Raw genomic sequence first — 23,524 nt, forward strand, 5'->3', positions numbered from 1 at the left:
GTATGAAGAGCTATTGTTTACTTTACCTTCTCTCTTGTTTATCATGGCGCTTTTCCCCCTGTATGATAAAACCTGTAGTCCTCTCTGTAATAACATGCCACGATACAGTTATTGTATTCTAGCCGTTTAGCAGTTAATGCCCTCCTGAAATAATCTTTGGTTAAGGTTGTTGTAAATCTGTACAGTCTGCACTTTAGTCATCAGCATGATATATAACAAGTCTTCTTCCTAAATAAATTTGAAATTCATCCAAGTTGGGATATGTTTATATTCAGAGAATGTGTGTCTGCTTATTTTAAGCGTTATCATAATACATCTGGGACTCTTATTTGAACCATGGATTCTCTCATCCTCATGCATTTATACATGTAGCTTATTGGGATGCCATTAATAAGTACTTTTTAGCTTTTATTAAAATTTGACAAAATTTTGTATTTTTCGTAATGAAGAAAGCATTTTGGTAGAATCACTCAATTGGTTGTAATGCTTGGTGATGCTGGATAACTACAAGGTTTTTGTGAATGGAAAAATATTTTTTTAGCAGATGAGAAACTTCCTGAGAATTGAAAATATTGCACGATAGGATTGTGAGGAAAACTGTAGTAGAATCTGACACACAGGAGAATACACCAACAATCTCATAGTTTGATTTTTGCACGTTAACTTTCTTTTATCAGACAATTGTTTGGGTTTTTTAAAATGTATTAATAATGTGTGTCATAAGTGGTATAATTAAATGAATTGTATTTGAAATCCAGAAACTTTTTTTTGGGGTGAACTGCAATTTTAAGTTGTTCTGGAAGCCTGTGTTAAATTTCAGAAGTTTGGCTAATCAATCTATCACAAACGCAAACATTTATGTTGATAAAGTGACCAATCTTCTGAAGGATTTTAACATTTTAAGTTTCAACTTGGGTGACTTCATCGATGGTAAAACAGGGCAAAATCTTTCCTTGAAACTTTTTGCTGTCTCTACAGCAGTCTTTTTCCTAAATGTGAAAAACTGTTTTTTTTCCTCTTTTGGTTTTTTCCTCTTGTGACTTTTGTCTTTTGTTACTGCATAAAGTTACCAGGATGTTGTGGTAGTTAACAGAAAACCCGTGACAGCAGATCTGCATGCAAATCCTGCTGCAAGTCAGGGAAGTGATAAAAGAGCAAATATCTATAAGCAGAAGCTTTGTGGTGATACAGTGCCGTTTTCATTCAAGCCTAACAGTCATGAAGTGGCTGCTTTCTTGTTAGCTAAAACTTTTCTTACCCTGAAGAATAAACACACTGTTCTTTTGGCTGAAGAATACTGATATTGTTTGAGATTAATTTGCATTGAAAACAGGTTTTGATGGTAGGGTTTCCCTGTGGGCAAATACAATAATGTAGTGGGAAAACGAGGTGTACTTATCATGAAATATGTAATGAACTTGTGAGTTTCCTGGCACACAGAATAGTTTATGTGGACTGTTGAAAAAACATCCCTTTCTTACATTAGGAGTACAGTCTACAGAAATGCAAAATCAAGATTGTAAAACATTGGTATAAGAAGCAACATTCTCCTTTTTGAATTTGTAATTACCCTTCAGTCTTATCACAACTTCCCCAGTTGCCAGGTGACTGCAAGGTGTGACATTGTGCCTATAAAACCAGAAACAGTTTTACAGTTCAGAGTGCTTAAAAATAGTAATGGATTAGTTACAAAATAGGGAAGTAACCTATTGCAAGTTAACCTTAGTGAATTGGATTGATACATTTTGAAGGTGATAAATGATAAAAGTCACAGCAAGGTAGTGAGTGTCAGGGTCCTTGAAGGGCTGAAGGAGGCAGGAGGGTGTTAGGATGCTGAATGGACACCTTGAAGGAAGAAGCCATGTCTGGTCCTCCTTAGAGCTTGAAAGGACATTGCATGTCTTGTAACTCATCTGGTCAAAAGGATCACCTAACTGTGATCAGAGTCAGATCTTGTAATACCAGGGAAAGGACTGAGCACAGAAACTTAATGCAGTAATGCAGTTAATGTAGTATTTAATGTAGCTGTTTTAACCAGCTCAAAAAGTGTGTTGTCCTGTGGTTCAGGAGGTAGTTAATTCAAGAACTCGTCCACGAGTCCTAAAAACGGTTCAAGAACATGAAAAAAGTACTCAGTTTGTTACTGATTGGATTTTATATGCACTTGATCTCATTTACAGAGAAAACTAAAGCAACATACTACTTTATTATGGCATGTTATTAAAGTGTGTTCAGCAGCCTTTGTTAAATGAATGGTTTCTTGCTGTGACTTTGCCACACCCGTTTTTCTTGCTGCTTAAAATAAGTAGGTAGTCTGCTTCCCACCACCGTGCCCCTGCTACTGTGAGCAGAGGAGGAAGCATATATGAAACTCAGTATGCAACGGTAAAAGGGTTTGGGATTTTATTGCTTCCCATAATTTGAAGGAGAAAATAAGCTGCTGTATATTCACTTAGCACGTAGAAAAAAGCACAAGAGATTAATTTTCCAATTAAGCCCACATCAGAATTCAGAGACTTTCTGGATTTCATAGCATTTTATGGAGCTTAATGTAACTTCTTAGGACACTTAAAACTGTATTTTATGTATTTATTCTGCCAGCTTATTGGCAGAAGGGTTTAATGCATCTGCAATTACTAGTAAGTGAGATGGGATGAGTCACAAGGTAAGCGTGTGCAGGTTTTAACATCTTATGTAATTCCAGCAGGTGAATTTTGTGTTAGTAACAAACAAAAGCAGCTCAGACCCCATTTTGTAATGCCTCTGCATCTTCTGTCTTCATCTACAACAGATCTGTTCGAATATTTGCATGTGATGCTGAGGAAGGTTCAAGCAAATAACTGCCTTCCAGCCACTGATCATGTTTTATGGCAACCTGAATTAAAGTATGTGAGATAGTCACAATCAATAAATTGTCTCTAGTCAATTATTCCCTTAAGGCTCTCAGGAGCAAAACTTTTTTGTTTTTTAAGTAAGTTTTCTTTTCAGAGTTTCTTTGATGTGGTATGACTCTGCAAACCACTGAAAATATATGGAAATATTGCCAATGACCATATTTAGATTTTTATTCTAGCTATATATATATTATGAGTATCAAGTGCTTGCAGTGTGTGAGTTGTTTTTTTAAATCTCTGTAATGAGGTCTTGAACTTCTTGTATTTGTATTGCTTTTTCACTCAGTGCTTAATTAAGTTGTGACCCTCGTAGCCCATGGGTGTTGTAGAAGCCAGAAGTGTAAAAAAAACATTTATTGCTGAATGTTGTGAGTTCTTGTGGCGAAAGTATTGCTGAATACTTGCACTGTTCTTTTGTTCTTCCCCCAAACTTTTGTTACTGGCCACTTCTAAAGCAACAGACTACAGAGAGCTATCAGTCTTGGTTTGATCCATTGTGACCATGCCTGGCTACTGATTCTTTCAGCCACCTACCACTTGCTATAATATGAGTTAAATCTCTAAATTTTTTGGTAAAAATAGTCTTTGAACAGTTCTCTGATGAAAATTGTGTAAAATCCTCATGTAAATTAATCCCACTACATGCTGTGATTAAATTTGGTTTTGTGTCTGCATCTGAATTAACAAACATACTTGCCAGTGCTGCAGGTGTGCAACGGTTGCGTGCATTTCCACTGGCAGTGGTGGAAAGCATGTGCAGGCCTTTAGCAATACTGTCTTCTCAAATACTGTAGTAGACAAGCTATTACATCCCTGCAGCGTGGATAGTGTAAGTTTAAATATTAAACATGTTTTGGTTTTTAAACAGCCAGCATCCCCACCCTCCAGTCTTTGCAGCAGTTTGAGTTAACTACTAGAGGCTTTGGTATGTGGGGCAATCCCTTGAAAAAAAGGGTTGATGTTGAATTTACGGAGGCTATGCTTGCAGTACACTTGGGAAGCAGAGGAGGCAAGAAGGGACTCTGTAACAGGGTCACCTGAGTATCTTTAGGCTTTTTGCCGTCTAATGTGACGGGTCTTATCAGTGGTGTTACCTTCTACCTTCATACTGGGGTGTATTAATTTATCAAATATAATTTAATATCGATAGCTACAGGTAAATCAGACTCTGCCAGATGATATATTTCACATTCTCTGGAAGCTTCTAGATGGCATCTAATCCTTAAATGTATAAACATTCCTGTCCAGATCTCTTGTCAGTGTCACAAGCATCTGCCAGGCTTCTTGGATTAAAGTTCATAAAAGACTTCTTCAAAGCAAAAGGAGATCTTAAAAAAAAATGCTACTTAGTTGTCTTTGAACTTGTCACTGGTTCAGGGGAAGCAAGTTGAATGATTTTTAAAGTTCCTCCATCCTGACAGGCTCTGTAACAAGTATCTGTTGTTACCTGGTTTCAGCAGTGAAATCAGGATTTTTGACCCGCGTTGTGCAGCTAGAGGGCTGTCGCTGCTGCAGGGTAAGCTTTGCTGTGCATCAGTCTGGCTTAAGTTGCCTGCTCTGCCAGGTCAGTGTTACTCTTTTTGTCTAGTTAAAGGACATCTCTCCAATAAGTTAAAGTTAAAAATTGGTTTAAAGGTACCAGAAATAGGAAAATATTTACAAGACTATTTGGATTAGGTGTTTTCTCATCTGTTTTGAAAACTGCTGTTTTAAAAGTTTGACAGGGAAACCTGAAAGTGGCAGGGAAGGCTGCTGTTTTATTTGTGTCTTTGCTACAGCAGTCTTAAATATCTGCTTGTGTTGCCTAGGTAAGAAATGTTGGCTTTTTTAACCCCTTCTAGGAATTATGACTTGAACATGTTTGAATACCTTTTAGTTGAATTGGCAATCTAAAATAAATTAAAAAAGAACACCCAGCTGTCAGTTTATGCAAATTCCCCTTGAATTTGCATCATAACTCAGTGACCTAAACCCTATCTTGGTCAAATTTTTCAGTGTTTAGCTTCCCAAAAAACTTCTTTTCTAGAAAGTAAGCTTCTTGAAAGAATAGTGTTGTACTTAACCACTCACTGATCGCTCTGGTTTGGTGGTATTGGGTGGTGTTTGGTTTTTTATTCCCGTTACTGTTAGGCAAAGGGGCTGGGGAGTTTGGTTTTTTTTTTAAATGAGAGTCTATACATGGTGAGAACGTGGTAGTGGAGTTCTTGGTGTGGAAACACAAATTCTCAAGTGAAGTAAAAGGATTCTTTCTGAATAATGAGATTTGAAAGATCCGAAAGACTCGTGATTGTATTTGGGGTATCGATCTGTTTTCCATACTCTATAGAAATATTAGGGTGTCCTTTAGCAGGTTTTTTATTTTGTTTGGGTTTTTTTTGTATCTGGGTTTTATGTTATTGTTTGGTGGTTGTTTTTTTCTTCATTTTGGGTAGGACTGCATGTGAATTTTTTACGTTTAAGGGAATAGTTGAAGTTTTATGAAATTTTATTGCTGGTGTAGAATGGTTATGAAAAAGACAATCATTCAGTTGGACTAAAGTGGCACATACTTAATTTTTTAGCTAAAGCATGATGAGCACTTGAACACCCTGTATTTTTCAAATCCTTCTTCCTTCTGATGGCCTTTCATTATTCATTGGAGAAAGTTCTGGCTTTCCTTGTGGAGAAAAAATTTTGATCTATCAATAATAAAATCTGCATCATAATTGAGTTTTCTTTTGAGTTATTTTAGGTTAATGTGTTCTCATTTTGTACATTTTGAGTTCAGGATAGTCAACATACTGTTATTTTTAAATGAGTACACGCAGATGAATTACAAGAATCTGGATGATGCATGAATTTGTATTGAGGATGTTGTGGGGACAGCAGTGAGATAAGTGGGGTTTGGTCTCTTAAAAGTTGTTACTTTTTTCCCTGAAAGATGGTCGACCCTACTCTAGCAGAAATGGGAAAGAATCTGAACGAAGCAATGAAGATGCTAGAAGACAATCAAAGGTATGTGCAAGGGATGACAACTACAAAACCAATAGCTGTTTGTGCTAAGGGGAGGATTATTAATGGTGGATAATTAATATTAAATAAACATTGTAGTAGTTTAAGGTCATATTGTCATTCTGAAGCTTACACCTGTATAAATCACCATTGTTTTTCAAATGATGGGACTGTTAAAATAAATGTGCATTTTTAATGCATGTTCTGTAATCTTCAGAGCAAGTCCAGTGAGTCTGTTTTTTCAGTTATGTTAGTTAGTTATTTTTTTTCTTACTGCTGTGCAAGTAACTTTTAATTCCGATGTATATGAGGCTCTTCTGTAAGTTTGACATGTTTCTTTTAAAGAACTAAAACTCCAGAACTTAGGAACTCGTTAATTCAAAGCCTGAGTTAAACTATTGTGTTGGTTTCATCTGATTTATTTATGAAACACTTGTCAGTGAAATAGATCACAAACACATCAGTTTGTATTTCTGCAAGTCAATGTCAACTACATATTTGATGTTATAAACCACAAACTAAATACATAGTTTATTCTTGTGTCTTTAACATAGAAAAGTGGAGGAAGAAAATGAAAAGAAGTATGCACGGAAGGATATTCCTGGACCACTCCAAGGCAGGTAGGCAACAACAATTTTTAAGTAATACTCTTGACCTTTCAGGATCTGTAAAATATATGTAACACATTTGTTTTCCAAGCAACTTCTATATTAATGCAAATGTGAACATTTACTAGGCCAGGCATTATATTAACTTTTTCCGTACTCACATGGGAGAAAAAAATATTGTCATCACGCCAACTTTTTCCATACTCACGTAGGAAAAATTAAAAACAACTATTTGTCCTTTGTGACTGAAACTTTGAGCTATTGGAATCTAATGAAATATTGGTGTCTACAGCTGTGATTGAGACCTAAAGTAAACATAGATAAGCTTGTGCTACAGAATAAAGATTCATTAAAACACCCAGGTTAAAAAAAACCCACCTGAGTCTGATAAGGTAGAAAACCTTAAACACCCCCTTGCCTGCTCCCGAAAATACACAAAACAAAAGCAAAACAAAACCCCCCACCTTTTCAGCACAGTTGTCTTTAAAAAAATAAAATAAAATACAGAGCTCTTGTGCACAAGTCAAGTAAGGTCATTGTATCTGAAAGTGTAAGATTTAAATTGGTTGTAGTCTCTTTGGAAGACCATCCTGCAGGAGCCCAAGCTAGCACTTCAGAAAGTGTTGCAAAATCTAAGTCTTCTGTGTACATAAATGAAACTTGTTTTTGAGTGGAGACACTGAATTAGCTTTTCTAGGAATAAAAAGCAATTTCAGCTGTCAGAGTGTAAGCTTTAGTTCAAATTTTGCAAGTTGAAGTGTTGTGGGTCTTTTCCAATTTTACCATGTTAAAGTGCATCATATCAGAAGTCTACAAGGCTTTTGTTTGCCAGAAACTAGTATTTGTAGGTAATTGTTTAACAGATGCACTGAGTTTGTGAGCTGAAACTGGATCTCATGAAGAGAAATTTGGATCCTTAGCTGTTACCTTACTTTGCTGTGTAGCAATAAGTAATTAAATGTTATCAAGTCAAATTTTTCAGTCCAAATTTTCAGATTTCAGTGATTTGTTTTTCTGTGAGTCTGAGTTCGTACTCACTGAAGTGTCCTGTTAAAATTAAGTAGGGTTTTGAATTAATTGATTCAGCAACCTCATCTTCATGATCTGTTTTTTTGAGAGCAAGAAATTATTTTTGCTGCTATATTCAGCATTCTGTAAAAGTGCGGTATTGTCTTCATGTCTTCTCGTGGGATATTCCAAATGGTCTCTTCATTAGATGCTGGTGCTTAACTTTTTCTTTTGTGTTTTTGGGGTTTTTTTAATGGGATTTTTGTTTTCCCCTCCCCGGTATGCCAGTGGCCAGGATATGGTGAGCATACTTCAGTTAGTTCAGAACCTAATGCATGGAGAAGAGGAAGAGGAAACTTCACAGGCCTACCGGTAAAGCCAATGTGAATTATTGTATGTGGAGGATACCTGATTTTGTTATAGTCTGATTATTATTGAACTTGGACATTTACGTGTTTTAAAGTGTAAAGATACTGTGCAACCATGTAACTTTTTAAAGGCAACATACACTATATAGTGAACCAGAATAATGCATGAGGCTTCACTTTCTTAAAATTATAAAAATTTCATTACTAATTACTAAATGGAATTATACAGGGGAACTGTTCCTGATGTGACAGAGCTGGTTTTGTTTTCTACTTTCTGAAAGTTGTTTTAAGTCTGAAAGTCTTATAAAACTTTGAATACCGATAATTTTTTTTTACCATCTGTCGTGGTAGATTTTTAAAGAAAAAAAGAAAAATATTTGTTTCCATTTTTCTGTAAAATGGAAATAATGCTAACTAATCTGCAGAAGATTATTGAACACTAACATTTGAAAAACACTTTGGGGATAAAAAATAAATAATACAAATAAATGCAAGCTAAAAACCCCCAACTAATGAAAGCTGTGCCTCTAAAAATATTAATAAGTCTACTGACCTTTCTCTGCATGAGGAGAGAAAGGTACGTGTTTAATACACTTTAAAGTCCCAATGCAGATAAGGTGCTTAGTTCCAACTCATGCTGGCTGATTGGCTCCCAAGTGAAAGTGGTTTTGTCTGCACTGGTGTTTCAGTATGTAATATGCAATGGCAGGAAGGTGGCTGTGGTATGCTGTACTTCGCCTAAATATTTCAGGTTGCTTGTCAGCAAATTCTGCCACTCTACAGTAACAACACACAAGCCTAAAATTACAGTAATATTCATGACTTGTATTTAGTTGGCAGTTACTCTGTTCTGGCTTGCAGACTTCAAAACGTTGGTGAACAGGGTCACATGGCTCTACTGGGACATAGTTTGGCTGCTTATATATCAGTGCTGGACAGGGAAAGACTGAGAAAACTTACAACAAGGATACTTTCTGATACTACTCTTTGGCTCTGCCGGCTTTTCAGGTGAGTAACTGAATAACTTATGTATGACTAGGTAGTAATAATTGCTTAAAAATATGTGTGACTGGACTAAAGATATCAACAAAAGAAACCACTGTGCCACAGACTTAAAAATATTATTTGAAAGGCCTGAAACATATCACATAATTTAAAAAAAAAAAAAAAAAGACTGCTTGTTGAATGGCAGGAATTTGTTAGGAACATGGTTGCCATAAAAATCCTTTTATGGGGGCTATATGGTGGAGCTAAGGGCCAAAGTACAGTAGCAGACATACAGTTGGTCAAACATTTGACTGAATTCTTGAGGCATATGCTGTGTTGCTGAGCCCTAGGGTACTTCATATTTTTAAAAGATACTTTCAGTTAACTTTTCCTTTGCTCTTTCTGGATCTAGTTTATTTTTCCAGGTATGGTAGGTGACACTACTGAAACTTACAGTACAGTGAAATCTTCTGTAAATGCCTGTTTCATCATGTAGCATAGAGGTCTTAAACTGTTCCATGAGAGAAGAATGGGAATCAGCCGTGTTTGGTGTTGGAGGGGGATTCACTGATTAGAAAATCCTTTTTTCTTCCTGAAGCGCAAAAGACCCACCCCAAACTAAACCACCACCAAAAAACCCCACAACCCATCAGTTTCTCCCTCTCATCATACTGTATCTTTCAGTAAATCTTGCACGTGCTACTGAGGAGATTTGCCTATTTAAGCACAGTGCAAGATGAAATGGTAAAAATATAACTGAATTTAACCCAAATTTAGTTGTTAGAATTCCAAAGGATTTTTCTTATGTTGATGGGCTCACTTCCATCACAATTATTTGATACTTTGAATGGTTATGTTTATGTCTTTGACTTAAAGATGTTGAAACCTTGTGCAGTGATGAAATTTGAGAAGTTGCAGGTAATCCAGCTATTTCGACAAATGTATGCATATAGAAGGAGCATGTCAGTGATGTTTCCAAATGGCATGGCTAACAAAAATAAGTGTTTCTGGTTTGAATCAAATATTTAATAACATTGTGATTTTTGTGGTTAATGCTGGGTATCTATTGTACTGTGGTCCCCAAAGTTTTGTGACCTATAGGCAAAAGCACTGAACAAGTACTGTGCTGTGAACTGCTTCATACTTGTTGACATTTTATGTGGCTATGAGCAACACTAAAGGAATTTCCCTTTGCCCATGTTAGATCACAGAACTGTTGTGTAAAGGTGAAGTAAACATTTGCATGTGGGTCATTCTGGAGTTTAACTCTGGAATACTCAGCAGTATTTGTGCATCAGTCTGTGATAACCCAAGATGTTTCAGGGCCTTTGTGTAAATTTGTTGGTAGATGCCGCTCTTAAATTGTGCAATACCACTGACTTACATGTTGTACAAAAATGCTAAAAGAAAAATCTAGCTTGCAAGTTGCTTAATAAATTGACATACCTGCTGCTTTCACTGTTGCTGTTTCCTTTTCTGTAGTTAAAGACAGCTGAGGGAATTGCCCTCAGTGTGGAACACTCATACCTTATCTCTTTGGTTACTTTGCTCCCATTTCTTGACTGTAAATGTTAATGTGCTGATCTGAGTTTCATAGAAAGGTTTAAAAAGGTGGGGGAGGAGCAGACACACGAGCCCCAAGGAAACATGCCTAAGAAATCAGACTGAAGGCAAAATACCCATAAAATCATTACAGTATTCCTGGGGAAAAAGGTACTTGTGTAACTCATGTATTTTAAAACACCTGGAATGCTGTCTTGCAGTGTTCTGAATAGATCGTACTAAATTGTGGTCTTACTTTCAAACTCTCTAACATACCCAAATTTATTGATGTCATTTGTATTACAAAATATCTTGATCTGTGATTTAATAATAAAGTTTGCAAGTTTCTGGCCATTTGCCTGACTTCATGTGTCTCATTTGAATTTTACTAACTCAGCTTAAAGCATGTCAGGTTGCATTCTCTTTCAAATTAACAGTCTAGAATTTACATCATCCATATTAAAACCAGATGAGGCCTTTTGTGTGTTTCCTCCCCTGCTCCACTCCTTGTAAGCAAGGTTTTGCGCTCTATAAAGGCAGTCCTTAGGAACCCAGATTTTTCTTCTTTTTTACTTTATCTCTGAGTCTAAATAAAAGTATATACTAGGCTTCCCTCATTGTTAATCTCAGCCTGTCTCATCAGTTTCCTCTACTTTATCCTGGGAAAAGAGGGTTTTTTTCTTCTATCTTCTTTGTCTTCTTGTGAGCTATTTTGCTGGTCAGCGTTATTTTAGTCACGAAACTGGCTATTGGTTTTGTTAGTTATATCTACTTGGCTTTTCTTGCAGGTATGAAAATGGATCAGCATATTACCATGAAGATGATCGTGAAGGTCTCCTAAAAATCTGTCGACTGGTTATTCACACACGCTATGAAGATTATACAATAGAAGGATTTAACGTGCTATATGCTAAGCAGCCTGTCATATACATTAGTTCTGCAGCTAGAACAGGCTTGGGCCAAGCTCTCTGCAATCAGGTAAAGTGAGTTTGTTGGGGTTTTAGCTGCAAGCTGGCTTCATATTGCTTACTTGAAATGTAGATTTAAAAAATATATTCAGACTTATCCTGCAAGAGAGTGGTACTTGTGGTAGCCTGGTACACTGTGGGCAGCGGTCTGGTAAATTGGTTGGGGCCAGTGAAAATTTTCCTTTAGATCATTGTGTCTGCCTGGAACTTCCACTGGTTGAAGTAAAGCTTCTTGAGATTTTTCCCAATGCTACTGTGCTGACTGAATATGTGTATCCCCATGCAAGCTGAGCTGGCTTTCTCAGCGGCTCTCCTGTTCCTTCCACGTGCTCGCTTGATTGATGTTACTTGTGAGCAGATTCCCTTCATCCTTCTCGCTTTCTTTGCCTTTCCATGGACATAGTAGTTTTTTATAGCTTATAAAATTACACACATTTCTAAGACTTAGGATGGTGTGTCTGCCTGTTGAAGCACAGTATGAAAAGGGGCATTTTGAGGAATGAGGATTGAGGTTTGGCCTCAAAAAAGTTGATTTTAGGAAAAGCGTAACTTTGGTGATTTTGAAGACTTATTTTTCCTTGTGGTAGAAACAACAGCAACGTGACTAAACAGCAACGCTATGGAGGATGGGAGGGGAAGGGGGTCTGAGGTAAAACCATACTTGGTCGAGTTCTTAGGGTCTTTGGTTTTCAAGTCTTTGGAGAAGGCAGAGAGAGGTACTACTAACATTTTAACTGTATTTTTAATACAGACTGCAGAGAAAAAAAATGGTATTGTAGATGGAACTGGTCTCAGACAAAATGACTTGAGAAATAGGTAGTAAAAGTTTATTGGAATAAGTTTGTGTCTTCCGTAAGCCAAGTGTTGCATGTAGTTATTGACTGAAACTTCTTGATACAAGAAATACTGTAAGAATCAGTATTTTGGGAGTCCTTTGCTTCAGAGTACAGAGGAGATACTGCTAATAACAGTGGTACCTTATCTTTTGTTTATAAGGTAACCTGTCCATATTAGGAGATCACTGAACTTAAAAGCGATAGCGTTTTATCTTAGATGTTGAGAACTAGTGTACGGTGTAGAGCAGACAATTGGAACTGAGTAGTCAGACATTAATTCAGTGTCTGTTAAATGAAAGGATAAAAAAAATAATCTGTAACCGTAGTTCTTCTAATTTGCTGAATTTTCTGTGCAGTGATGAGTGTAATCAACTAGATTTCACTTCTCTAGTGATCTTCCAGGGTAAAGATCAAAACGTAAGAGACCTTGATTCCCCAGCTCCCCCTTAACAGTGCAAAAATTGTCTGGAATTTGCTTCCATATAAAAGGAAGAACTTCAGACTTACCAGCATGAATAGTCAGCTGAGCTGTATGAGCAGTGTAGGCAGATTGTGCGCTACTCAGTAGTGAAGTGACTGTGAACCTCCAGTGGAACATGGCCCATGCACAAATCCCACGTTTGCTTATAGAATGCATTAATTGTGGGGGTGGCCAAGAAAGAGGATTGAGTTTAGGCTGTTGCATAGGGCACATGTATCTCATTAGAAAAACTGAACACAGTTGGCGTGCTAACCAAAAGTTGACTGTTTTTTCCCATTTCTCCTGTGCTTTATCTGCTATTAATCTGATTATAAGTTTTAGCACGAAATTTACTTTATAATGTAATATCCATCTCTTTATTGTCACATTTACTGTTTTTTGTGTCACTGTATATTTCTGTGAATGTTTGAAATGAGTGTGTCTCAGCTGTTGAAATTCCATCATTTTTGTTGCAGCTAGGGTTACCCCTTTCTTGCATGTGCCGTGTGCCTTGTAACACTATGTTTGGATCTCAACACCAAATGGTAAGTTCGTCTTCCTTAAGAGCTCTTTTAGTTTTGTAGGGTTTTTTCTTTTTGTTTTTTGAAAAGCCTCATTAAATGAATATAAAGTAAGGTGTTAGGAGGAGCTTATTCATGTACTTACTTTTTCAACCTCTGAGTCTTCCATGTTACAGCTGTACAAATCATAGATTGAAGTCTCCTAAAAAGCCAGCAGCTTGTATCTTGGTCTTGTAATTTGCTAGGTACTTCTAATGGCATATAGTAGGACAAAGCAGTAGACTAAAAATCTTTTTAGTCCAAGATTTCTAGAATACACGTAGTCAGAGGTATGTTTACAAACTACGTGATATATTTGTGTTGCGTTTTTCACTGACCTTCAGGTTGTTTTACCTTGGAGAAGAAGAAACTGCAAGCCACAGACAAAGACATTTTAAGAATGTCTTCCAGAACTTGAGTGCTGTCCACTTTCACTCTTAATGCATTTTGCAGTTCAGCAGAAACAGTTCTGTGGTGTTTGACATATTTATGAATACGTATCTTTTTTCTTACTGATAACAGGATGTTGCTTTGTTGGACAGAGTGATTAAAGATGATGTTGAGTCTGGAAAACTGCCTTTGTTGCTTGTGGCCAATGCTGGTAAGTGCTATGGACAAAGAATAATAAAAAAAGCAGCATGCTATTTCATGAGTATTTATAAAATCCAAAATAAGAAATACTTTCTTAAACAGCTTAGTGGTCACATGTCAAGAAATATCAGGAAATATTTTAATGACCTCACAATAATTATTTGTCTAGAGGGGTTTTTCTTTAACCGATTTAAAGTTAGATTGTACTGCTATGGTTCTGCGTAGGTCAGTCAATGTATTAATATGACTAGAACTTACTTTAATAAGTGCAGATCTTTTGTTGAAAATCAGTTTCACATTAACACTTCAGGATTTTTTTGATGGATGTGTCATCAACTTTAGCTTTAGAAATGGTTTTTTTCTTCTAGTTAGTCAAACGGAACTACTCATGAACAAAATTTGTTTTAAGTACAAATGAAGGAGGTGACTGTTAATTGCTTTGGACTTGGAAAAATATCTGAGATGTTAATCTTGGTTTCGTTTCCTTTAGTTGAGGTCATACTTTGAACAAATTAAGAATGTCTGCATTTCTTAGCTGAGTCTGCTGAGTCTTTTAGTGCTTGGGACATCTAACTTTCTAAGTATTTCTAATGTACATTGATAAGCAAAACAAGTATCTTTATTTTTTGTCTAGAATTCCAGTTGTTCATAAATCACGATGAACCAGATAAGAATATTATGTAGCAGGCTCTTTTAAACATCCTCTTTTCTGCTCTTGTCTGACTTTTTTTGACAACAGTACCAGAGGTACTCTTTTATGTAGAGTCCTAGTTTGCATGCTTATCCTTTGTCATTGCCTTTTTTTCTGTTTCAACAAAGGGACACCAGGTGCCGGGCACACAGATAAACTTGGCCGACTGAAGGAGCTTTGTGAGCAGTATAATATGTGGCTCCATGTAGAAGGGTATGAAACTTATGTATTTCTGTATAACTATATTCATTAAAAAGTCTAACTAATGGGCAGCACATAAATTTTACAGCTAACCAGCTAGTAGAGCACCATAGGATCATCTTCATGTTTTGTCATATTAAGCATTTTATATGGTTATAATTGTGTCACTGTATGGGATACAAATTGTTTTACATATACAGGAATAATTAGAGTGATTATTTCAGCATGTGTTCGTGGCTGGTTTTGCTCAGATGGTAATCTTGCCCTTGCTTTGAAGGGCTTGGAATATGAATAAAAAGGCCGTACAGGACAAGTTAGGGGAGGTGTTGTGCAGCAATGATTGAGAATGAGAAAGAAGAAAGAAATGAGTGTGAAAGAGTTGACACTTCAATGAAGGTTGCAAGCACAGTGCCAACATAACTGGGAGGAAGGTTAAACAGAGAGGAAATTCCAGGAACTCAGACAACGTTCCTGAAGGCTTCAGTGCTCCAAGATTATTTTTATTTGAGCCTGGAGCAGAGGCTCTGTTTCTCCTGATATGTCATTGCGTAGTTTTGTATTTGCATGCTGTTTATTTCTGATACCAAATTGATGCTGAATTATGGATAGGACTCTGGGGGATGATTTTTCTCAAAGGTTGATCTGAAACGTTTTTAGATTAAAATGCGTTTTTACTTTTGGGTTTTCAGTCTTGGAATACCAAGTAGCAACGTTTATTGCATTGTTAATGAAAAATCTATGAACAAAAATTACCTCCCTTTACACATCAACATGAAATATTTAAACTGAAGATCAAAATGCTGTCTCTTAAATACACATTTAATATGTGCAAAAATCGCTTTCTTTTTCTAGTGTGAATTTGGCAACTTTGGCTTTGGGTTATGTCTCCTCTTCTGTACTGGTATGTTTTAATATATCTAAAAATTTAATACTGTGCTCTAGATTTTAAGGTCATGATTTAATCAAATAATATATGGCTTATATTCTACTTATTGTAATGAACTTCAGGCTGCTACAAAATGTGACAGCATGACTCTTACTCTGGGTTCCTGGCTGGGTCTCCCAGCTGTACCTGCAGTGACACTCTACAGACATGAGGATCCATCTTTGGTATGTTCAGCCTTTCAGTCACTATTCTTATGATCTTGAGACTTTATTTTTGTCATGGTGTAGTGTCTTGTTCTTCATCAAGTTACCTAAGTTATTATTTGCAAAAGCTCCCCTGTTTAAGCTGTGACATTTTCCATAAGCTGGCAAAAATGGGATAACTGGAGACGTTAATAGTGTTTTCCTTTTTAGTCCTTAGCAGCTGGGCTGACATCGAGTCAGCCCGTGGAGAAGCTCCGTGCCCTGCCACTGTGGCTGTCCCTGCAGTACCTGGGCCATGATGGGATCGTGGAGAGGATAAAGCGTGCCTCACAACTAGTAAGCAGCAGCTTGGTGGCACATTGTTTATGGATACTTTGCTTCTCCGAGTATGGGTTGGAGACTGTTGTTAAGAGTCCTCACCATCTGATTTAACAGTTTGAATCTCCAGGCAGCAGCAAAGTTCAGATAGCAACCATAGTACCGGCAATATCCAGATGGCTATCACAGAACACTGTTATACTTAGGAATGTTTTTATGATAGCTGTTAATAAATGTTTTTGATTACTGTGATGCACTGTAGAAGAATCAACTAAAAATACTGTCGTTGTTGAGTATAGGATATTGGTTCATATTGTGTTACAATTGTGAAAGCAGAGTAAAGTGGGGGAAGGATGTACTTATACAATCTAATAGAAAAAAGATTAAGCATTTCTCATTATAAAAAGACCAAATAAAATTTACTTTCTAAACAGTGAAGTAACATAATCCTTTCCTTTTTTGTTACTTCTCTATTTTAACTACTTTGCTTGAAAGCTGTTCAGAGAGGGACTTGCTCATTTTGCTATTCTACTTGCCATCATATGGACTTAAGTAATAATAATTTATAAATGCCTGACAAAAAGTACTTCAAAACGTTTCTTCAGATACAGTGGCAAGTGAACTATTTTTGAAGTTGAGTCCTTACCCTTCTAAAAATTAAGGTCCAATATAATGTGTTAGTTAAAAAAATGCATTTTTTGTATGCAAACCCTTTTTCCTTAAAGGTAAAAGCACTTACAGAACATTCAAAGAAGAGCAAAATGGAAATGGAAGGTTTCTGTAATGCGTAGTGAAGAAGCTATTGGCATGAATGTCCTAAAAGATTGACAAAGTATCATTAGTCATTAAGATTTTGTGCATCTAAGATGGATCTTAGCTTTTATAATAGTCTATTGACTTAAACCAAAATGTAAGAATGTCTTTTCTACGAAAATAATTTAAAACCCCATCATAACCGGTTGCTATGGTAGCTCAGAGAAAATTAACTGTTCTGCTACATGCTGTGCTTTAGTTAGTCCGTGGAGTTGTGGTGGCTCTGAAACTTTGTCAACAAATACACCAAGACTTTATTTCAATGAAAATCGCTTTGTAGTCAGTGTTTTACTAAAACTAGAAAATATTTTTCCATTGCATTCTAAATTTGCAAGTAAGAACTGGATGAATGTCTGATGTGTTGTAGGGGGTTGTTCAGAAATAGAAGTTATGATAGTGACTATTTAATGTTTTTCAGAATAATTTTCAACTTCTAAAGCTGTGCATTTGTCTCTTCCTTTTGTTTCCCTTCTGCTGCGGTCTTTTAGAGTCAAAGGTTGCTGGAAAACTTGAAAAACCTGGATTTCATTAAAACTTCGGTACAGTCTGCATTTAATATTTTGGTTGTATAGCTTAGTCTTTGTTAAATAAGGATAACTTTGTTTTTTAAAAACTCCTTTAAAATATTACTTAAATCATAGCCATTGTGTTGAAGACACTTGGGTATCTTTCTGTGTTCTGTTCTTCAGTGAAACTGTGTGGCTTGTGTATTTGCTCGATTGCAGTGCACTCATGCTCTCAGTGGAGCCTGCAGAACAACATCCAGAATTTGTTTCCAGAGGCTGATTTTAATTCCATTTAAACTGCGAATTTGTTCAGTAATACTTTTATGAAGCCAGTTTGCATAAGCCTCTCTAATACGTTTTGGCTGCATCTTACCCTGCTGTTGAGATAATGCGCACCCTGTGAAATGGCATGCAAAAATGATCCCAACTGAGGTATTTACACCAGAAATAGTTTCAGAAATGACATCTAATGTATTCATTCCAAATCAAGTTTCTGTGAGACGTCCTGTTCAACAGGGCTTGGTGGGTTTACTCCCCCTCTGCCCCCAGTTTTAATTGACACTTAATGTATAGAAAACATAATCAGCTTAGTTTTCTGGGGCAATAGATAATTCATGGATTGTTCTGAGTGACAACAACCATTTTTGTAAAAATTGTTTTTCTAAGAGCGTTATCTCTTTTTAAACTGAATTTATTATTTTATTTATTATAATTTATTAATCATACATTAAAATTACTGAAATTATTATTTCAGTAGTGGGGAGAAAGTTTTGTGTTTCTAAGATTGTGAAAAGTAGCCTCAGATGGCCTCCAGAAGTTGCCCAGTTCGTTTCACCTATCCCCAAAGTAGGTCCAATTGTAATCCTTGATGTTCTCCAGTGATTCTGGGGTGATTTCCAAGAGTGTTTATTTTAGTGTTACTATCTGGAAATACGTGAAGCTAAATCAACTATTTAATACAGTATATCTGCTAATGAACATGCTTAGGTTTCTTGCTTTGTAGTGCCCAAATTTTAATTATGCATATCTTTATTCAGTTAAAGCAGAATTGTATGGATTTATGATTTACTTTTCTGTGTGTATTTACAGAGATGGTTACCTGCACTCCTGGAGTTAACTTCTGATACTAAGCTAATGTGAACATTGTTATTGCTGTCAAAGCAAAATGATCTGCTTTGCTCAGAAGTCTAAGGAATTATACACAGGGTTAAGTCTTGAAAAAAATAACATGAAAATGTATTTTGTTTGTTTTTTGTTAAGGTTGAAGATGAACTGAGTTCACCAGTGGTGGTTTTCAAGTTCTTCCGGGAATATTCAGCTAGAGGTATGTGATGTATTTTAGAAACAAAACCAAAAAAAACTCTTAAGTTTTTTTTTAAATCTACTAATTCAGAAAATGATTTTGATGAGGTAAACATTAGGTAGCCCACTTCTCTTGTGTAACATGCTCAAAAAAAGATGGTGATTTCTGGTTGTAGTCCAGTGAATAGAATCCATACGTGTGACAGTTTTTATTTTTAGCTAGGCTGCAGTGGTTTAAATTTTCATAACAAGTAATTTTCTGCTTTCTTGAGTGAGGAGAGATTTGCATATGATTTTGATCTTGAGAGCAGATGATGGAAGCCTCGTAAGCTGCAAGCTGTGCTTGAGTGCGCTGATGGGGGAAGATCTTCCTTGGTTTTGCTTAGGCTTTCTGTTCCTTTTAAACTTCTAGTGGCTAGTTGCAAGAACCATGTATTTCTGTTATACAACTGCTGTTGTGATAGTTTTAAAAACAGCAGAAGAGCCTCGGAACCGCTCCGGAAATGCTGTCGCGGGTGTGCAGTAGCCACGCCACACATGGCTCTGAGTAGAACTTACTTACTCAGACGTGCTCTCTGGGAAAGAGGATTTTTGTCATCTGAGTTAAAACAGAAGATGTGCTGTTCGTATGTGCGCATGTGAGGGCGGGGACACGTCCAGCTGGGAGGAGGCAGAAGACTCCTAGAAAACTTTGTAGTTTTGTTATGAGTGTGGATTTTAATTGTCTGTGGATTTTTTGTGTTGGGCATGAAGGAGGATTTGTTTTGGTTTTAGTCTAATCAGTGGTTGCACTCACAAAGTAAACCCACTCATCCAGGTCCAGTGACTTGGTGGATTGCTTTGTGCATCGAAGCATTGATTTGAAAAGCTTTGCTAGGGAGAAGTCACCCGCCTGAATTATAAGCACATGAGATGTTTAGCTATTTCAGCATGTTTTATGCATATACTGGACTCTTAAATCCTTAGTGTTATTTTTGTGTGGTTTAGAACAGGAAGTAATCATTAAAACTTGATAAAAAAGGTAGCTGAATGTATCAAATTAAATACTGCAGCCTGCTGTGACAGGATTTTGCTTTGTGAAAACATTTTTGGTTTTGTTTCTGTTGGGGCATTTGAACCTCAAAACTGAGAGAAGTATTTTAATGGTTATTTTTAAAACTAGTATATTCAACTCTATTTTACTTCTAGTAAATGTTCCAGATGCCTTAAAAAAAAAAAAAAAAAAATACATAATCCTTGCTAGTCTGCCTGAGGTCCAGTACATTGTGTAGATGCGTTGCATTACCTAGGAAATGTAATTGTCTTTTATCTAAATTTTAGGTTGCCTTTTCTTTAATTAAGTAAATAAAAATCCACTTCTGTGGTTCTTGTATCTTTGGATTCAGATCAAACTTCACATGCTGCACAGGCCTCAACTATTCAGCACCCCATAATAAGCAACGAAAGACACATTTACGACACTTTCAATCAGTGGGTAAGAATGGATGCTTTCTCTCTTTAGGAAAAAAAGAAGGGGCAGTGGGATGCTTCCAGGGGCTCATCAATAATGGTAATAAAACCTTTGGTAGACTAGTTTGATAGTTATTCTTGGTACAATATCCTCTGCAAAAGGATATCGGGTATTTTGGATCTAAAAGACGGATTTGTTCTGAAGCAAAGTTGCTTTAACATTTCAGATTATTTTACCTGTAATTCTGAAATTATTACTGCATCTGAAGCTGTTGGTCTTGTGGGAATATGTGAAAACTTTAGAACTTTGTAATCGGCTAGGTACTTCATTGACGGTGTCTGTGTGTTTATGAATAGGCAGGTGGGTTTTTTTCAGATCTTAAGAGAATTCTAGAAACCTGTGCGTTCAGAGAGCTGAGCACGTAACTATTTTGGATCAAATGCGTAGTAACCACACATACTTAATGACAGTGACAATTTTGCAGAGACTTTTGACTTGTAACACTTGGAGCTTGTCCTGACTTTTTTCGTTACAAGAAGTGATTTTGAGCAACGGAGAAAAGTCTTCAGTGTGTGGTTCTCCTCCCCTGCGGGAAGAGCCTAGCCCGAGTCAGTGACTGCGGGAGGTCATGCTCTGCATGTTTCTTTAACCGTGCCTTGTCCCTTCAGCTAGGAGAGCAGTTGGCACAGCTGGTTCCTGCCAGTGGAGTTGATGTGGTAGAACTGGAAGATGAAGGCACATGTGTGCGTTTTAGCCCACTAATGACATCTGCAGGTAATGCTCACTTAATTCAGCCCCTTGTAAAAACTGGGATTTGCTGTAGAACTGTACATCAATCTCCTGCTGTTAAAGCAGATATACTCAAGAAACTCTTTAGTATATTCTGCTATGGTGAGAACTTTCCTACAAATGAAACTCTCTCAGCTGTATTGTTCTGCTGTGCCTTGGCAGCCAGTACGTTAGTGGTAGCTCAGCTGTTACGGGTGATGTTGCCTCACTATTTCTGCAGAGAATGAATTTTACAGATTATTTTTTAAATTAATTAGGAAAAGCAAGGGGAGAAGCTCTTTCTTTCTAACAGTTATAAAAGAAATACGAAGTATAAATTGTCTCCACCTTTCCTTCTCTCGGCTGCTTGACACAAGATGCTTGACCTTTCTGCACAGGTATTTCAACACTGAAATGGTGCTTGTGTTCAAAACATAGCTACTTAACTAGAAGAATTATTTACTAAACCTCTAGGTTTCTCTATAATTACTGGTGTGGGGGAGGGGGAAATAAAAATCTGTGTTTTGGAAAGTGTCTTAAGTTTCATGTTTCAGCCAGCCCTGTGTTATGTATGTACTTTGTTTAGACTCAGCAGATGCACAGAGCAACTTGCAGGGGCTCAGGGTGATGCATGGTACCTCCTTTTAGCTTGTGTGGGGTGGGTGCCTTAGGCTATCCAAACATCTGACGCTGATGTGGGAAGATCCTGGTGCACGCAGAAAAGGAGATTTTAGAATAAAATTATTCTGTGATGGTTGGTTTGGTTTTGTTTTAAATGGGCACGGAAGCTAATTCATATTCTGCTTGTCTATGGGAGGAGGAGTTTTTCTGATACTAGCTACTGAGTAATGAAAAAGGGTATTGTCCTTATTAGTTTGTAACATCAGAAAAATCCTTTTTTATTAGCTTACTTATTATGAAATCCTTAGCACTCTCCATTTTGGTGTATTAGGGAATAGATGACTGAAGGAAAAACACACAGATCAAGATATTTCAATACTATCTATAAATTGTATTTATGATTGACTTAAGAGTGTCTTTACAGATTTAATTCAGACATCTACGTGATATCCATTCACTTTTGTCACACACTAACACAGCAGCTCTTTAGTTTTAGGAACTGAAATACAAGATATTGATCAGTTAGTAGACTGCTTGAAAATGAAGATACCAGTGTTGACAAGTACACTGCAACTGAGAGAGGAGTTTGAGCAAGAAGTGAGAAGAACAGTAGGCCTGCTGTATATTGAAGATCTTAGCTGGCCAGGATTAGGTGTTGTAAGGTAAATTTTCCAATGTTTTCTTCGTTATGTGTTTGGATAGACTGTGCACGAGCAGAAAGGAATACATGGTCTTTTCAGTGGTGATCTGGGTGTATGTTTGCTGATTATTATCTGGCTTTGCGCCCCATTGAAGCTTTTGAGTGCTTTTTAATGTTTCTTGATTATTTCTTTTAAAGAAAAGCTGAAGAGTTATCTTAGCAAAATTAGGGCAACAGTTCTAATGTTGAAGGCAGCGTGTTGATCTGTTAGATGGATGTGTAATATATAAGCGCATCCTATGGTATTTAGCATAACTCATGTTTTTATTTATAATGGGATTCACCTATATATGGAATACCACTTCCAAAAACCCCTTCAGGTGTCTGTTCTGATGCTCTGATACAGCCTTCTGGGAAGGATTATGTAGTCAGAACAGTTGAAGGATAATCAATATATTGCCTAGAAATCTGTTGGGTTCAGCTCAGTTTGCAGCAGCAAGCTCGCCCCACCCCAAAATCTCTGATTACAGATGCCAGTAAACTTAACTGATCTAAGCTGTAGTGTCCTGAGATGTTTGGTTTGTGAAATACAGACGTTGCAGAAATATGCTAAATGTGTATATGTATTTTTGTATGTACTGTAAAGTGAAATTACTATCTTCTGGCTTGGTTTGAAGATACAGCTATCACAGTGATGGGAAGAACGATGACAAACAAGAAAAAGAACTAGAAAAAATCAATACAGAACTACTGAAAAAATTAAATGAACTGGAGTCGGATCTCACTTTTTCTTTGGGTAACTGCACCATTTAAAAAACTTCTGTTCAAGCCAATAGTAATTTTACCAGCCGTGTTACAATGGTTCAGTAGGTCATTCAGGGTCATTCGTACATAGGTCATGATCATGCAAAATGACACTGCTGCCTGTATGTTTATTGTGGAAACAACATCTGTAACTTTGTTCCCTCTTCACCCCCGTTTGGGTTGGTAAATGCTCAGCAGGGTGAGCAGGGTGCACCCTGCGAGGAAGTGCTTGTGAAAACTGCCTGAGGAGCAGCTAGACCACAAAGGGTTTCTTTGTCAGAAGTAAGAGCTGCAGTGTTCTCTCAGTTAGTGCTTTCTCTAGTGAGAAGCAGATCTCATTCAAAGCCCACTGACCAGATCACCGCTTTCTGTGGCTACATGAAAAGCTTCAGATGACTTTGATGGTAATTAGCAGCACTTTCACATTTACATAGTGCCACATTATAGCTGCAGTAATATTAATTTGCCTACTCAGAACTCTGATCTTTTTCTAGTCAGCTTTCAAAAA

At 36.8% G+C, this 23,524-nt stretch overlaps 1 protein-coding gene across 1 annotated transcript in view; it reads left to right on the forward strand.

Moving 5' to 3' along the window:
• PDXDC1 (pyridoxal dependent decarboxylase domain containing 1) overlaps window positions 1-23,524 on the forward strand; it is a 32,230-nt gene that overhangs the window by 1,769 nt on the left and 6,937 nt on the right. The window contains exons 2-18 of the mRNA XM_055709289.1: window positions 5,815-5,888; window positions 6,440-6,505; window positions 7,790-7,873; window positions 8,731-8,877; window positions 11,187-11,376; window positions 13,139-13,207; window positions 13,745-13,823; window positions 14,633-14,717; window positions 15,558-15,606; window positions 15,714-15,815; window positions 16,005-16,130; window positions 17,414-17,464; window positions 18,692-18,755; window positions 20,119-20,207; window positions 20,852-20,957; window positions 22,063-22,234; window positions 22,890-23,008. Coding sequence (XP_055565264.1) covers window positions 5,815-5,888; window positions 6,440-6,505; window positions 7,790-7,873; window positions 8,731-8,877; window positions 11,187-11,376; window positions 13,139-13,207; window positions 13,745-13,823; window positions 14,633-14,717; window positions 15,558-15,606; window positions 15,714-15,815; window positions 16,005-16,130; window positions 17,414-17,464; window positions 18,692-18,755; window positions 20,119-20,207; window positions 20,852-20,957; window positions 22,063-22,234; window positions 22,890-23,008 — 1,672 coding nt within the window. The remainder of the gene's footprint in view (window positions 1-5,814; window positions 5,889-6,439; window positions 6,506-7,789; window positions 7,874-8,730; window positions 8,878-11,186; window positions 11,377-13,138; window positions 13,208-13,744; window positions 13,824-14,632; window positions 14,718-15,557; window positions 15,607-15,713; window positions 15,816-16,004; window positions 16,131-17,413; window positions 17,465-18,691; window positions 18,756-20,118; window positions 20,208-20,851; window positions 20,958-22,062; window positions 22,235-22,889; window positions 23,009-23,524) is intronic.

Source organism: Falco cherrug, chromosome 4, assembly GCF_023634085.1.
Source record: "Falco cherrug isolate bFalChe1 chromosome 4, bFalChe1.pri, whole genome shotgun sequence".
NCBI classification, from domain to species: Eukaryota; Metazoa; Chordata; class Aves; order Falconiformes; family Falconidae; genus Falco; species Falco cherrug.